General features: G+C 39.2%; 1 protein-coding gene across 4 annotated transcripts in view; it reads right to left on the bottom strand.

The window, feature by feature from the left end:
• The window catches only part of FILIP1 (filamin A interacting protein 1), a 183788-nt gene that overhangs the window by 51418 nt on the left and 114976 nt on the right, over positions 1-17394 (bottom strand). For all 4 annotated transcript variants that reach the window (XM_015078204.3, XM_015078205.3, XM_053222559.1 and 1 more), the window contains 2 exons: positions 14024-14197; positions 6491-6669 (listed from right to left, as the gene is read on the bottom strand). In XM_015078204.3, coding sequence (XP_014933690.1) covers positions 6491-6669; positions 14024-14197 — 353 coding nt within the window. The remainder of the gene's footprint in view (positions 1-6490; positions 6670-14023; positions 14198-17394) is intronic.

Here is a 17394-nt window from a genome sequence, read left to right as displayed (position 1 = left end):
TCCTAGGATTTTTCCAGAATAAGGGATATCAAATACCAGGACTGAGGCATTCTTATGTGTTAAAAATCTTGAAACAGTAAAGTGTGATTCTTGTGTATTGTCTCTCAGGCTCTCCCTTTCAATGCCTTTCCTTTTCAGTGGCCAGTTCTCTTTGATTATTACCCCACCCCTTTGTATAATGTTAGAGTCTTTCTTGGTTCAAGTTCTGTTCTTATTGTTGTAAAAGTTCAAATACATTGAATCTAATTAACTAAAACTCTCAGCTAGCCAGGTTAAGCCTTAAGATCTGGAAAATATCTTCACCATCCTTATCTACAGTAAAATGCAACAGGAATTAACATTCAGATTTGAATATAATGTAATAGGCTCTAAGGTTGTAAAGCCACCCACATAGCAGCACTACAAGATCCTGAGTCATCAAATATGATTTTGTACTATACTTAAAAATTTTACAGGAAATTAAAATGCATTTGAGACATATTTTCCATAACAGTAAAAGTAAGTTAATTTATATTATAACCTTTGATTAATCAGAAAATTTTGTTGATCAGAAAACCTGTTTTCCTAGGCATGTCTGTTAGTTATAATACTAAGACTCTGAAGAGTCTTAGATCAGAGGCTGCTAACTTAGTGACCTTGAGAATGAGGGTGCTGTGAGGTTTGGGAGGATCATATCCACCTAAGACACAGCATTTATGTATAGTGGGATCTGGTGAAATGAACTGCAGGGGCATTTTTAATGGGCCCAGTCATATTTAATCCAGGGAGCGCCTACTTCAGAATGAGTCGCATGCCCCTACTTCTACAGGGCTGAAAGTAGATATGTTAATACCCTGGGTCTATTAAGAGGATTAACTTCTTCTAACTCCAAACTTCCAACCCTAGGAAACTGTCTGAGTCACCAATTTTGTGGACCCTTTAAGATGCAACAACTCTTCCTTTATATCATCCTGACTTATCCCATCCTCCAATACAAATACCCAGCTGTGAGCGAGGAGTAACACTACCTCACCTCGCCTCTTTCATTTCAGTCACATTTTCCACTAGCAAGTGGGACTTGCATATTGCCAGGGTAAGAGGAACTAGAAGGAGGAGTTTGATCCTGGCATTCTTTCAGAAAATCAACTGTAAAACATATTCCTTCTGTGATGGAATCTCTAAATTCTAATTCCTCTCCTTTCTTAAAAACTGTTTATTCCTAGCAATTGTCTTGGCCGGTAGGATACTGATAGTTGGTGGCATATCTCGTGACCAAGTTAAGGTCTGTTACTCAAATTCTGAATCTGCAACATTAGAATGGATGTGCAGTCCACAAAGTCACTGGCAAACTTTCCGAATCATCTTTTCTTCCTCCGTTGCATTGGGGAAATGGGGAAGTGAAGCATTCACTTTAATCAAAAGGTAAGAATTTGAAAGTAGAAAAGATTATTATTTTTTACTGTAAACTAAGTTCATACATTAATTCTTCCAATTAAGTATTGGTAGTAACCTAAGGAATCTAAGGAGCTTAAGCTGTCTGCTTACCCACATACCAAATAGGGACAGTAATTATGCATAACATAGTTTTGTAAGTATTAAGCAGAATGTATATGTGTCCAGCATATTGGGGAAGTTAATAAAAACTAACTCTGCTATTGAGTGGCCTCTAGCAAAGTGCTAAGCACAGAGAAGAGGGCTCAGTTATTTTTTGCTAATATATTCCATCTATTGATTACTTTCTGCTTGATAAGCCTTGATCTTTTTATACATCATTACCATCTTTTCTTACAAAGTGCTTTGTTATGACTCGCCAAGCTACCAGTGAGTAAAATCAGTTTTATTACCATATTTTAGGGATAAGACATCTAAATCTAAAAAATCTTAATGGATATTATGCCAAGGAATCAAGTGTGGATCTTTTTCTATAAAGATGACAGATAGTATTTCCCAGGATTCCAGGCCAACAGAAACTTTCCAAAAGCTTGCTCTGATTGGTCATTTCCCATCTTAGGCAAGTGTATTAGTGCAGCCTGGCCCACAAGTCACCAGGCGAAGCCCATTCCCCTTCACGTTGACAAAATGGGGCTTGAAAGCTTCCCTTCCATTCAAGCCCCCACTCCTGCATTCTCTGCTTCATAAGTTAAAGATTTCTCTTGAGATGCTGATTTGTACTAAAAAAAAAAAACAAAAAACAAAAAATGAACTTATACTTGGAAGGCTTGCTGCAATATTATATGATGATGTAATTATTTATGTAGTCACAGCTGAGCCTATAGAATCCAAAAGTTTTAAAATCTACAATTACAGTTATGGATTTAGACAGCACTCCCCCACATCATTCACACACACACAGACACACACACACACACACCTCAAATATTTAAGTTTCAGACCACTTTTTGATGTAACTGTGTTCTCTCTATTTTGACATTCTTGAAGCAGTTCTAGTGAAGCTTAAGATTAAAATCACAAGTCTTGCAGTTCAGACAGGGAGTAAAGTATAAACTCTGAAGGTGATCTCATGTGCTCAGAATTAAGCCTTTAAAGGTCAAGTTGACTTAAAATATGGACCAAACAATATAGCATTTAGAAAGGGAGTTTTCTTTACCCAATCTTAACTAATTCAATGAAGGATATTCTCCTCTTTATTATTAACAATGCTAGTTAAGCAATGCATTTTTTCATGCTATTTCATCCTTTTAATTTGGGAATATGACTATTTGTAAAAATAAATATGCAGTAAATGATGGTAATAAATTATGATCACAGTCTGCAGATTTAAAATGAAGGAAGCCCAGAACAAGATGTTGCCCATTTTAGGTTCTTAATTTGTGGAATTTTTATATAAGATGAATTTCATAACTCCTGAAATGTTAAAAAGTAATTTCTGTTTCTATTATTTTTACACTTGCAGGGTCTAGGTCACTGACAATAACAAGGTCGTGGCTTGGGGGTGGGGGTGGGGGCTTTATTTAGCCTCCTCATAACCATCGTCAGCCTCCCATCATAACGACCCCAAACAGAATCCAACCAAAGTAGAGGCCTGTGTATGCTATTCAAACCCAACTCCAAACAAGTCCCCCGGCTGCTCCTTCCAACAGACGCTGTCTCAAAGTTTCTCCTATCTTGACAGTCTAGAAACCACTGGTCTGAATATCTCTGTTTATATCCTCCCAATAACCATCATTCTGCCTTGTAAGAGTTTATGTCATAGTTTGGCCATGAGAGCATGGAGGTGGGAAGCCCACACACATAGAGAGAACACAAAAAACAAACCATTTTGCACAAGGGACTCATTTGCACAAAAGTGCTATACTACTATACACTGTGATCTGAGTTGAGCTGCATAATTTTTTCTGGGACTCAATTTCTCCATCCATAGAATGCAGCACTCAAAAGGACTGATCTCATAAGTCCTTTGCAGTGTTCAGAGCCTGGGATTCCTGGTCTCATCCAAAGTCTGAGTTTGGATTGCTTCTCAACACTTGCTACTGATCCCGTAGACCTGGCTCCTTTTTGCTATCTTTAGCCATTCTCCCTCAGGAAATGAAAAACTCTAGCAGGATAATTACAGAGAACCAAGCCTAGATGCTACCCCAGGTAGGGGGCTAGATGGCGGGGGAAGCCCCAAGCTTCCTCCCATCCGCTCTCATCACTCCCACCCACCAAAGGAAAACCTGTCTGGGGCGGAGACCACCTGCAGAGTTGCACACTCAGTGGGAGAAGCTGGATGAGATTATACCTGGCAAACCACTTAGGCTTATCTCACTTTCTTCCTTCCTTTTTTCTTGCTCACGGTAGAAACAAAGGGAAATGATTCCGAAGTAAAGTTCTTGGCTACCCCCCCTCCCCGCCCCCCCGACAAAAGGGACTTTTCCGGAGAGGGGGAAGGGAATGCAAAACAAAGAAGGAAACAAAGGACTTGGGACGTTCTACAGGAGGACTCCCACTTGTGCTCAGCAATGCCGGTTCTTTATTAGCTGCCGCCCAGCTTCCCCTGCAGGTGCTGCGGCCGCTAGGAGCTCCCCAAACCCCGGCCGAGGTCGGAGGAACAGGGCGCCTTGCCCGCGGTCCCGGCACCTGGCGGGGAGGGGCTCCCAGGCGACTTGGCCAGGGGAAAGAAAGCCATGGGGTCAGCAAACTGCCAGCCCCCATCAGTAGATCTAATTATGACCGCTGACTTCAAAAAGAGGATTTAACCCAAAGCAGATTTAGCAGAGCAGTTTCCAAAGGGCAGCAGGAATCCCGGGCCTGACCTTTGAGAAAATCCTATAGGCTTCACTGCCCCGGGAACTCGGCAAGCCAGTCACGGTGGACTCCTCAGATCGCAAACACATTCAGGGATGCCAACTTAAGTTATCAGGGTCCTAGTGGGGATGTTTAATTTAGCATAACGTGTGTCTGGAGGGGCGTGCATTGCTGGTCAGTCAGGGGATTGATCTGGGGAAAAAACACTGACAGTGGAAAATATAAAGCTCTAAAGTATAACCCGTTAAGTCAACAATAACTATTTCAAAACGTTAAGGCGGTTTGATATGTTAAGTGAGCATCAAAGGTCTCTTAGTGAAGTTTGAGGACATATCCCAGCAACGCTGATCAAAGTATTGAAAGCATCTTAAGGTATTTTTTTTTAAATTTTTACTTTGATTTTTAAAACCTTCTACCCAGCACTTTGCTCAGGAGAAATGTTTGCTGTGGTTGTTTTAGTAAAATCAAACAACTCCAAAAGGGTACAGAGCATTGGAATTGTTCCTCTAGAGTCGATGAACAAGAAGTTTGTAAATAAACACATCTGGGATAGGCTTATTGTATAATAAATACAAAAGTACTTTGTGAACTATAAAGCTCTTCGCTGTGGGTTATTATTTGAATTACTCTCACATAACACAAAAATTAGGAAGACAAAAAGAAAGAGAAAGACACAGCCCAGGTAAGTACAGTCTTTCCATCCACACGCTTCATTTAAACCAACTCTGTAAGTGAAATGGTGCCACTTCAGGCAGTTAGCTTACGTGGGAAATTGTAGAAAAGACAGGTCTGGTTCTAAACCACATAATTTACAATGTGAGCAGAAAACAATTCATTCACACAGGTGTTCTTTAAAATTATTTGATTTCAGATCTTTTAAGAAGTCACTATCAAACAAATTGCTACTCCTTTACCTGACCACATTCCAACACAGAACACCTAACCAGATGGCTGTTGTAGAGATCCACAATTTACACTGCCCTTAGAACCTTGTTTGCAAGATCTGTGCTTGAGGTTGGGAAGTTCACAGAGACTGAGGAGGTGGAGTTTATTCTCACTGTGTGGTTGTCCAAAACAAAGTCAAATTAGACCATCTGTTTGTTCAAATACGAAGCTGATAAACCTTAGCTTCCAGGAGCAGAAGACAGGCTTAAGCCGTAAACTGAGAGTATCGGTATGCAACACTCCAGCCATTGTTCTCTTTTCCATTTCTCCTTCCCCAAGGGATGTGCCAAGTCCAATAATAAGTAAAACTTACCAATAATTTTTAAAAATTTAACAAAAACTTGTTTCATGCTTTTATTTACTCTTCTTGTGACAGCTTTTTCTTATAAGCAAACTAATCTAGGAAAACCAGGTCTCTTTCTTGTAACTAAGTATATAATAAAGCTGGGATTAGTAAAGCTGTTCCCAAGTGGCTCTTAATTTGCAAGTCCTAAATACAGAAGCAGACACGCTCGGTAACTCAAAGCATCAGGCTTGGATGTCACTAGTTTCAAAGATTGTGGAATTCACAGACATAACCATTCAGCTGAGGAAAGAAAAAGAGAATAAACTAAAAAGAAGATGCTGAAAAAACTGGAGAGTATAGAAGAGTTAATTACAAAGCTTTTCAATTTGGAGTCTCTACATCAAACGTGGTGATCCCTGGTCTGAGAAAACTACCTGCCAGGACAGATATCCATGCTCCACATGCAGAGTTTTTGTTTTGTTTTGTTTTGTTTTGGTTCCTTTTTTTACACTGTGTTTTAAGAGTTATGCAACCCTTAGAAAGCAGGTAGCTCTAGTTGTTAAGTACTTTATACACAACCAAATATTAAGACTTTCTATAGTGGTATTAAGAATGAACAGGATTCAATTTTAAATGGTTAAGCTTCATAATTTGTCTTCCTGACTAAGTGAGTTTCAACCTCAAAGGAAAAAAAAGTAGATTATTTCCCATAGAAGGAAATCGGGAGAGAGCTCTTCAGATGTAGGTGGCTTCGCTGACCAGATATAAGCTCCCCGGAGTTTGTTTCCAGTTTGTTTATGCTTTTATGGCTCTCACCATGCTAGCGGGAATCTGGTGTCCCACTCTGTGCACCCCCAAACATATTCATATGAACAATTCCAGGTAAAAATCTGACTCATTCAGGTCACCAACCACTCAGAAATCAGAGTTAGAATCCGGCACCTGTCTGTGGTGTCACTGGATTGGCATGTGACCCCAGGCAGGAGGGACAGAGGTGAAAGGACTGGGCCATCTCAGTGTGGTGCTCATTACCTCTCCCGCTCCTGCTCCAGCAGGTTGGTGAAGTCGTCGCTCTTGTTCATGTAGTCAGTGTGTTTGTGCTTCTCGCTCTCTAACTCGTACACGGTGCGCCTGTGACACTTCTCTGCCAGCAGCAGCTGCTCTAGCATGCGCCGGTAGGTTTCTTTCTGTTTTTCCTCAAGTCTGTCCAGCTGAGTAAACAAACATGGGAAAGAGCTTAATATTTTATTTGATTTGCATATGACTCAAAATATTACATTAGTCTACTGATTTATTATCTGAAAGAGAGAACATTGAGTCTGGTGTTCTCTGCCATTTTCCCCATTCCCTCATTTTGTGTAGGCCAACTGGCTTTGTAAACTAGCCATAATAAGGCTGCGGTAACTTCTGGCCTTCTGGCCCTTTTTCTGTGGACAGATGTATGGTTCCTAAACTTGCAAGAGAACAAACTCTTTCACTATTTTAGTGAGATGACATAAAACCCTATACTTAGAAAGAAAGAGGATAACGGCCCTCCTGATCTCAGAAAAATTAAGAGCTCAGCATGTACATATACCAAACTTCTCCTGTGGGAAGTAATTACCATAATCACAATCTGTTTTTAAGACTTGCAGTTACTTGCATTTCTAGGAAATATATAGGAAGGATCCACAGTCCGCTCTTTTCAAGTATGCTGAATAGAGGGAGGATTTCAGAACTTATAGAGAGCACATACCTCAGACTAAAGGAGATGTTATCGAATATTATTACAGGACTTTTTGTGCCTATTTCTCTGACCAGGCTATCTTTTTTTTTATTGTTTTTTAAGTTTGTTTATTTATTTTGAGAGAGAGAGAGAACACGTGCGCATGCACGAGCAGGAGAGGGGTAGAGAGAGGGAGAGACAGAATCTCAAGCAGGCTCCCAGTTATCAGCACAGAGCCTGACCTACGGCTGGATCTTATGAACTCCCTGGGAGATCATGACCTGAGCCAAGATCCAGAGTCAGACACTTAACTGACTGAGCCACCCAGGCACCCCCAGGCTAAAAGATCTTTAAGGGGTGCCTTGATTATGTTTTTAGTCCCTAGTGTCAAGCACAGTGCCTAGAACAAAGTGTTCAGTAAATGTTTGTTAAGTTGGACCAAATCTTATAATATTGATAGTTCCCTATCCTGTTCTCCTCTTCAAACTGCAGTTCAGGGTTTCTCAACTTTAGCACTACTGACAGTTTGGGCCAAATAATTCTTTATTTTGCGTGGTTGTTTTGTGCATTGGAGAATGTGTAGCAGCATCTTTGGCCTCTGCGCCCCAGATGCCAGCAGAGCTGCCTCTAGTTGTGACAAACCTGTTGTCAGAAATCGCCAAATGTCTCTTGGAGAGCAAAACACTTCCACTGCCGCTCACCCCAAGCTGAGAATCACTGTTTCCATTGAAACAGACATATTTAAAATCCATTCTCAAGCCACTATTTACTCCCTAAAACCTAATGGGGTCACTCCATGGGTGTCAGCATCTGAATTCTTTCCCTGGGTTCTCCATGTTTGTCCCTTAGTCATACGGAGGATCTAAGTTTCCCTCTACAGTTGCATGATATCTCCATTGTGAATAGATCATTTCTGGGGCCCCAGATAAAAGATACTGTCCTGATAATCCTCAGTGTTTCCGATCAGATTTTCATCCCCCCTTTGCCTAAGAGCAGGGGATCAGACAGACTGGTAGAGAAGCCCAGGTTAACTGGTGGCTGATACCATCAAATGATACATTTGATATCATCAAGGATTACCAAATGGTACTTTTGTGTGTTCTGATAGATTTATGTAATCTTATACGAGAGAGTTCCTTCATTGGAATATCTCCCTACTATAAAACATTCTCCCTCAGGAACTCTCCTATCTTTCTACAATGTGATTTTCATCATACATTATAGAATGTGTCAAGCATTTCTAAAATACCATCATCATCATCACCATCATCATCATCATCAATGTAGAAAGAGCGGCTCTTTCCCTTTTTTGATCCTTTCTACTTATCATAGGACTCTCCTTCCTTTTGAAAGTATTTGGAAGAGCAACTTCTGCCTGTTTCTTCATACCCGCCCCCACTTCCCAAAGGAAGGAGGGGTGACTTATTTGAAACTTGTATTTGGGATAGGAAACTAGGCATAAGCAGTTCAGCCTTTTTATTTCTTATTTTTTTACTCTGCCTGCCATAAAATGGTACATCATGCTCTGAAGGCCCCAAATCTCCTTCGAGTGGTTTCTCCAAAGACTAGGAGTAAAGTAATAGAAAGCCCAGTGGTGTTTGTTCATTTATCTATTCAGACCAATACGATTACAAGCTTCAACTCATCTATCCAACTCCTGCAGTTATCCCTCAATGCCTTCAAAGAACTCTTGAGGGGAAGATGGGGGCATTATTAATTGGATAGCTAAGCTATTCAGAAAGATACACATTGTAAGGGCATCTGGAGAAAAACAGCGTATTTTGATATTAAGTGTTCTAAGGCAGCCTAGGTACAAGATAGGCCTTAGCTTTAATATGTTCTGCCCATGTGGGCCTTTGAGATTGGTTGCTCTCAGCAGCTACAATCCTGGGGCTAGCCAACTGGAGTAGTTGCTGGGGTCTCAGTCGGCAATGTTCCACTAACCTACACTAGCAGAGCTTGACCCCAGCAATGATTACATAATCACAAGGATAGTCTTTTTGTCTCTTAATGCATTGAAAGGATGCCGAGACACTGGTGTGTGCATTGATTTTCACTGCAGACCCAGACATTAAACTGTAAAGGTAGCAAATTCCTTTTTAGTAATAAATCATTAGTGTGTGAGGATCTAGCTTTTAATTTTAAATTCCAGATGTAAGAACCAACATAGGTAGCAAAATATCAGCTGTACAAGACCTGTGTCTTGTCATTTTGTTTGGAATTACATAGAGCTCCCAGGAGAGAACTGAGGTGGGCTAACCTCTCAGGTCTATGTGGCTTGTCTAGAAGCTTGGAAGACCAGCTCCCATAACTATGGCTCTATAGATTCATTAATCATGTATACTATGTCCATGACTTTTGGTTTTCAGGATCCAAACTGTGGCTCAACCATAGAGGAATGCTTGCTTTTATTAATGAACAGTGAAAGTGAAATGGGAACCTATTACTTTAGAAATATAGCTCCCACTTGGACAGGTGGAAGGAAAATTGAATGAGATCATCATAACACCAAAGGCCAAAATTTACTAGGGAGAGTATACCTGGAAGTCTTATTCTACTAAATCAAGTTGATGGAGAAGTTTGAGGACTTGAGATGGAGAGAAATTTCAGCATGTTTTAGACAAAAGAATCATGGTTCAGGAAGTGATTTTAGCCCTGTTATCAGCAGATAGTACTAACTGGAGAAGTATTAAGGGATTTAGGAAGACAGAAATCTACTAAAGAGGAAACATGATGTCTTAAAGGCCAAACTGGACTTACACAAAAGAGAAATGGATCTAAGTGCTCTTAAAGATAGGGCTATACACAAGGGAGATATTTTAGTCATTATTGGATAAGAGTGAGTGTCCAGAGGAAGTACAGATAGGAGAGCAGAGAGAACAGAGCAATGTGACGCCCCCCATAGAAAAGGTACTGGGATCCAGGAAATGTTTAAGAAGCATGCTATAAAATTGCAGACAGTTCTTCATGAGATCAGTTGGGAGCCATTCTCTTGAAGGCTGCCACAGCTATTCAAAGTAGATACATAATATATAGGCAGATTTAAGAATTAAATTCTGAGAAGATCAAGGTAGAAAATTTGAAGCATTATTTGGTGAGTTTCAAGGTGCCCACTAATATTGATGGGCCCTGAGTGAACACACTCAAGAAACATAAAGATGTAGAGTTTGGAGGAAAGATGAGACAAACAAAGGGGTATTCACGTAGGACAGTAGCATAAGCAGTCCAAACTTGGGATGAAGTGAAATGAGGAAAGACTCATCCTTCAGTGAGGATTATCCAACTCAAGGACATAAATGTAGGTAAGATTTGCCTTGACTAAAGTATCTTCTTGGAAGGTTCATAACTCCTTGATTTTACTTCTAGCACACAATACAGAACACAGAAGGTAATATTAGGAAAACTAATGTCTGGGTCAGAAAGCATAGGGAAAAAGAAGCAAACAAATAAAAACCACTATAAGATCCATAAAATAGTGAGAAAAAGAAGGGACCACTTGAAGAAACTAGTCAAAATGTTAACAAAAACAAGGGTCCCTGGGTGCTAGGTTGGTAGAGTATCTGACTCTTGATTTTGGCTCAGGTCATGATCTCACAGTTTGTGAGTTTGAGCCCCATGTCAGGCTCTGCACTGACAACATGGAGCCTGCTTAGGATTCTCTCTTCCTTTCCTTCTCTGCCCTTCCTCTGCTCAGTTTCTCTCCCTCTCTCTCAAAATAAATAAATAAACATTTAAAAAACAAAACAAAGACTCAGTTGAGTCTTCTTACTGAAGAAAAAAAGAAAACAATTAAAGAGGTTTTAAACATGCAGGCAGAAAAATAGAGAACCTAAAACAAAACCTAGGTACAGAGAAGGTGACCACTGCAAATCCCTAAACTTTTGAAAAGACAGGTATGTTTTAAATGCCACTCACTGAAGGCAAGGATAGTGCATGCAAACAGATTCCTCCCCCCAACCTAGGGTTCACCGTTTCTATTATTATTTTAAAAAAATTTTTTAACGTTTATTTATTATTGAGAGACAGACACAGAGCATGAGCAGGGGAGGGATAGAGAGAGGGGGAGACACAGAATCTGAAATAGGCTCCAGGCTCTGAGATGTCAGCACAGAGCCCGACGCAGGGCTCAAACTCACAGACTGTGAGATCATGACTGGAGCCGAAGTCGGTCACCCAACCAACTGAGCCACCCAGGCGCCCCTAGTTTCTATTATTACTAACCTTTGATGGTAACAGGCTCTGTCTGATGTGGACAACTGCCCCAGACTGACCAGAATCCTGTTGTAATTAAAGATTTTCTCTGCCTATCTTCCTTCCCTTAGACTTCCCCTAAGTCTCTACTTCAGTCTTGCTAAGAGTAACATGGGCCTTCATTATGCTGAGTCATTTTGCTTGAGATAAATTGACCATGGAACTGAGGATTTTCTTGCATTTCTTAAATTTATGAGTGTGAGGTTGGTATTATGATAATTGCATGTGTCCTAATAAGTCTTTGGACACTTTGATAAAAGGGGAATAGGGGGACTTTAGGGTATATTAATTAAACTTTGAAAATGCATAAGATTAAGATCCCTCAAGCTAAGCAGAATAAGAATTTGGGAAGGAAAGAAACTGAAACCTTGATTTCTTTGGAATTTTGCTGAAGAATTATGAATTTTGATATCCTGGACTTTAATTCGCAAAGAAGCTCAGGGAGATTTAATATTTGCTGCTTAATTTCTCCCCAAATATTTGGCAAATGAGAGGGATCCACCACATGGGGTTCATTGTTTAACCTCTGATAAATTCCATTGAATAACCTAGCTGGGCCTAATCTGGTATGCAAATTAAAATGAGCAGTGGGTTTTTGGCTTGAGGTGCAGGATAGCTTCTAAGAAGAAGAGCTAGACTATCTGCTCATAGTCCTAGGAGGCTAACAGAACAGTGATTGTATTGGTATCCTTGCCTCATGAAGTTGGAAGAAGGACTCCTGCTTCTTGATAATGACAACTTGATTGTTAAGTTCAAAAGGTTAAGAGACCCAAAATGTGTAGATACAAGATAAATCTTTTCTCTTTCTAGCATTCTATTTCTCCTACAAAGCAGGACTTCACCATTTTGTCAGCATTGGGAAAAGTAGTTCCTGTCCTTCTCTCTACCTCCTTACTCCTCTCTAAGGGAGGAAAAACTCTTCCAACTGTGAGTTGAGGGGAGAAAGAAGTCAAAAAGCATGCCCAACTTAGTTCTAAAAGGACCACCCACAGGGTGGGTATGTTCTTCTCCACAACTCTGTCCATGAGATAGGAACACTTGGGTTAGGCCTACTTTCTGAAGGTAGGTTAGAAATTCTTCTCTTTGTGTACTTTCCATACAACTCAGTGGATTAGAGGCATTGATTTTGGGTAAGTGTATGAGATTTGCAGATCTATCTCTCCTTTGAGGTGTCATCCCAAGCTCTAACTTGAGGGAAAAGAATTAGGAAACCTAAATGATATAATTTATCCAAACTGAGTTCTCCAATCTGGTGGTTATCATAATAATATTTAATGAATATTTTGACTTCATTATGTCTTTCCTCCTCAAACCCCTCCCAGTTTGGAACTAGTTAAAGGTGTAAGCAAGTATCATGCCAGCAAATATCATCCCAGCAAATGTTAATAGTTAGTATTTGTTGAGTACCTGGTATGTACCAGACACTGTGTTAAAAGTTTTACAGGCATTGCTTCATGTAATCCTCACGACAACTCTGAGATATGCACTCTTGTTACTCCCACCTGACAGATAAGGTAATAAGCTTAGAGACCTGAAGTGACCCACCCAAAGCCATATGCAGCTAGTAACCATGGCTCTCAAACATGAAAGTGGATCCAGCCAGTTGACTGCATTCCATCATAAATCATCTCTTAATATTTTAGGCAAAGATGAAAACAAGAGCTCTGGCTTATCCTTGTTGCAGAAATTAGATAATCATGGGACCATCAATCTGTTGTAAATACTGTGTAAGCAGATCGCATCTGAGATCTGTCAAACTGAGCTGCTACAAACACTTGACATAAGATAAAAGTTAAACTATGATCAGTTGCTTCAGACTTTTAATTTCTGTGTTCTTTTTTTCATTTATGATACTAATTTTACATCTATGAATTTTTTTACATGAATTCTGAAGAGTTAATATGGCTAGATCCAGCATCCATTTCCATAATTCAGCCTCTAACTTCTACTATAATGTGGGAATACTTTTAACATGTAGTATCATAGGAAATTAATAACAATAGTAAATAGTTCCTAACGCAATATTATATAAAAATGATTAAATACAGCCTTCTTAGGTTTCCTTTCATCTTAAAGAATTACCCTAAGCATTCCATTGGGATTTTGCCTCAACCATTGTATGCCTCAACTCACATGAGACCATTTAATTATGATAGTCTATAAGATACTAAAACACAGTACCTTTATAAATATCAATAATAAAATATCCATCAACATAATATCAAGAATCAATTTAATTTTCTTTTACCAGTTTGATAATGATCTTCACAACTCTATGCCAAAACTGAGAAGCACTTCAAATTTTTGCACACATCACCTCTGAAAGCAATGAAAGAATAACAGGCTGCAAGAGCCTGTAACTAGCATAATCACATGAGAAATATATTTTAGGCTTTAAGTATATTTAAGGAAATGCTTCCAAAATTCTTATCATCGAAATGTATCCACTATAATTCATGAGTTATGTAATTACACTTTACTTCAATATTAGTGTGTCATAAAAATTTCACCTTTGAAAGAAAATGTTAGAGCTTGTAAAATGGAAGAATGTGAAGCTATCACTCTGAGGTACCCTTCTATAGGGGGACTTGTTGATGTTGTATTTTTACCTCTGAAATTGGTTTCTCATAGACATCTTCTCCTATAGATTTCTCCTGGGCTAGGATGGCGTCTCGGTGCAGGACTCGGAGCACTTTCTCTGGTTCTGCAGACCCGTAATGAGCCTCCAGAACCTCAGGCTTGGTTTTCTCTGTCTTCAGCATATGGATCACATCTTCCCTGGCCTGTGGGTAGAGTGCAGCAAGGTCAGACAGTCGACAACATAAATCACATGCCAGACTCACAAAATCAACACAAAGCTTATTGAACACATCCCCATCTCTTCGGGGCTATTGGCAAATTCACTGGGTATTTTGTTCTTATTTTTTATCAAAAGCAGATTGGCAAGCAGATACTCTGCTTCAGGTTGCTAGGAAGCAGACAAGCAGTAAAAGGGTTTGTGCTAATATTAACTACACAAAAATTGCTTTATCTAAGTAGAAAAGATTCTGAGTGCTTTTGAATCAAGGGCACCTGGGATATTTATCCCATTTCAGTGCACATGAGTTCAAGGACAATTTGAAATTTTCTAGTTTTCTATGTATACTCTCAATGAAGAATTCAAATCTGATTTGAAATAGCACCCTGCTCTCCCCATTCTAGTTATAACTCTGTGTGTAATTAACAAAAACAGCCTTTATTAGTGATGTCCTGTTTCCCGTCAGGTGATTCATTTTGCGCAGAAACACATGGTTCAGAATTCACTTGATGCTGGGTTGAGCTTTTCAATTTAATATATTCACACCAAAGGTGACATTTAACTCCTCTAACATCCAGACAGCCAATCACATGAGTCAGATTGGTGGGGTCAAGGTTGTTCTTTGGGTTTCTCAGCAAAACTTCAGCACTTCGTTAAGCTCTTGAGAAAACCAGATGATTATAGGTTTTATATCATATTTACTCTGGAACTCATTACATAATGTAAATACCTCTGGATATATTTTCTACTGGTTAATAGTGATGAATTTTCTAGTTATGATGGAGATGGCATTTGCTAAATGGACTCCCATCTGGTCATATACTTGTTTTTCCAGTAATGGTGATGGGTATAAAGTATCCTGACTTCATGCCAACTTCTACCAAAGAACAATCTGGTTGGCAAGAGTTTCGGTCTGTGGCAATAGAATAGAGTTTTCTCCTGTGTTACGCTAACTATGCGTTTGAAATTATAACCTGGCTCATTATCATAGTATTCTAAACAACAGAGCTAACTAGTTAGTCCTGGGACAGGACCATTATAAAGTTTGGTCTTTCTTGAGGTTTCTCACTTTTATTGCCTTTTCATAGTCTCCAAATTAATCTAATTCCAGATGGCTAAAGACTAATTTATTACAGAAACGTCAATAGACTGGAATTTGCAGATTTTTCCCAAGTTGTCTTTGCCACATTTACATGTGCTCATTTCAACACAAAAAAAATGGAAAATATTAATTTTGAAGAAACTAGTAGTTCAGAATTCACGAGAAAGTTAAAGTTAGAAAATAATTTAATGGAAAGGCAATGTGTTTCCGTGCGGAGTGAGAAGACATAAGCATAGATGCAGTCAGGGTATCCTGTACAGGCTCTCTGTGCAGTTTAGAAAAAAGTGCCCACTCACTCCAGGACATATAACCCTGAGTCAGAGTGCAGCTTACTTAGCAAGGAAAGAGAGTGCTGTATGTCAACCTCTATCTATCCCTTCTGCCAGGCACTCTTATACAAGGCATAACTCCATATAGATGGTGGCAGACTGAAGGAGCATAAGGTCTGTCATTGGTTATTGGTTTTCAGGCAGATAATGTAAATAAGGAGTTTTTAGAAATGTAAATAGGTAGCTATTTCAGTTCAAAAGTTGAAGCTATGTGGTTTAAAAATATGTAAATATTGTTAGTATCTGTCTTCTGGAACAAATCTTAATTCTCTTAGAAGAAAACAGTTTATTTTGTTCCAACTTATATGAAACACCTTTTTCTTCTTTCTGTAAAATGTGCTTATGCTTGAGTTGTATTAATTGTGATATGCTGGAGCTCCTGGGTGGCTCAGTTGGTTGGGCAACTGACTTCAGCTCAGGTCATGAACTCATGGTTCGTGGGTTCAAGCCCCATGTCGGGCTCTGTGCTGACAGCTTGGAGCCTGGAGCCTATTTCAGATTCTGTGTCTCCCTCTCTCTCTGCCCCTCTCCCACCAATGGGCCCTCTTTCTCTCTCCCTCTCTCCCTCTCTCTCTCTCTGTCTTTATCAAAATAAATAAACATTTTATAAAAATTGTGATATGCTACATATACCACACATTTCATTCTTAGTTTAATTACCCTAGGCACTAATTACTAAAGAAAAAGAGGTTATGGTGATATAACACTGTAAATTGTATATTTAAAACCACACTATTCATCATGAACTTACTAAAAGCTTTTTAATTGCTATAATAATCCTGGAAGGAATACAAATGTTGCCTTTAAATTACTGCTACTTAAAGTAGTTTAATATAGTAATCAATCATTATTATTGCAGTATCTGTTTAATCAATGGGTTAATTAAATATCTATGTAATCACAATAAATTTTTAACTACTTTAAATATGATTCAATCTATGTAAATAATATTCTACATTTTGGGGATAAAACCACTTTATATCTCCATTTTGAGAAACTTCTTAATTTTTGTATAAAAGAATAAAAATTCAAAATGTAAGAAAGTTCCTGTCCTTAAACATTAACTGTTTTCACACAAAAGGTTTATCAGAAGCAAGTAGTTAAATTCTTAGGGTGCTGCAGTGGTGCTAAATAGACCACTGTATTCAAATATATGTAAAAGGACCCAGAGGGAAGAAAACTTTGAAGAGGACTCTAGACAAGAGAAAAAAGAAAGGGGGGGGGGGGGGGAAGAGGAGAAAGAGACTACATAAAATTGTTCAATTTATTTAGTCCTGATGATGAAGGAGAATAAATACAAGATTAGGGTATAAAAACAGACATAGAGGGGACACAGTCTTCTATTCCATCCTACATGTTCCTCTCTGTGCTAAGGGAGGTATATGGAAGCCAAGAACAAAGATGTCCCTGCAGAACTGAAACTGTACTAGATGGAGCAAGAAGATGTCTCAACTGGCTGCATAAGGAACTGATTAAAAACATGTGGGGGCAGCAAAGAGCTACTCTACCAACAGGTAAGTGTGTGTGATTCATTTTATAAAGTCAACAGAGGGTATCTGGGTTTTTCTGGGAGAGGGGGATATGAGGATGGGGTGGACGCAGAATAAGACACAGGACAGGTGGAGACACAACAGGTGGCATATTTCAAAAAAAGGGTTAAATCCAATCATTCATTCAATAAATATTTGTGCACATTTACTTTGAGCAATGCATTGTGTTCAGTAGTTGGAAATATAATCCTCAGAGATTAAA

Source organism: Acinonyx jubatus, chromosome B2 (assembly GCF_027475565.1).
Source record: "Acinonyx jubatus isolate Ajub_Pintada_27869175 chromosome B2, VMU_Ajub_asm_v1.0, whole genome shotgun sequence".
In the NCBI taxonomy this organism is placed as follows: domain Eukaryota; kingdom Metazoa; phylum Chordata; class Mammalia; order Carnivora; family Felidae; genus Acinonyx; species Acinonyx jubatus.
The sequence above is the reverse complement of the archived record's forward strand: the minus strand, read 5'-3'. Positions and strand labels throughout refer to the sequence as shown.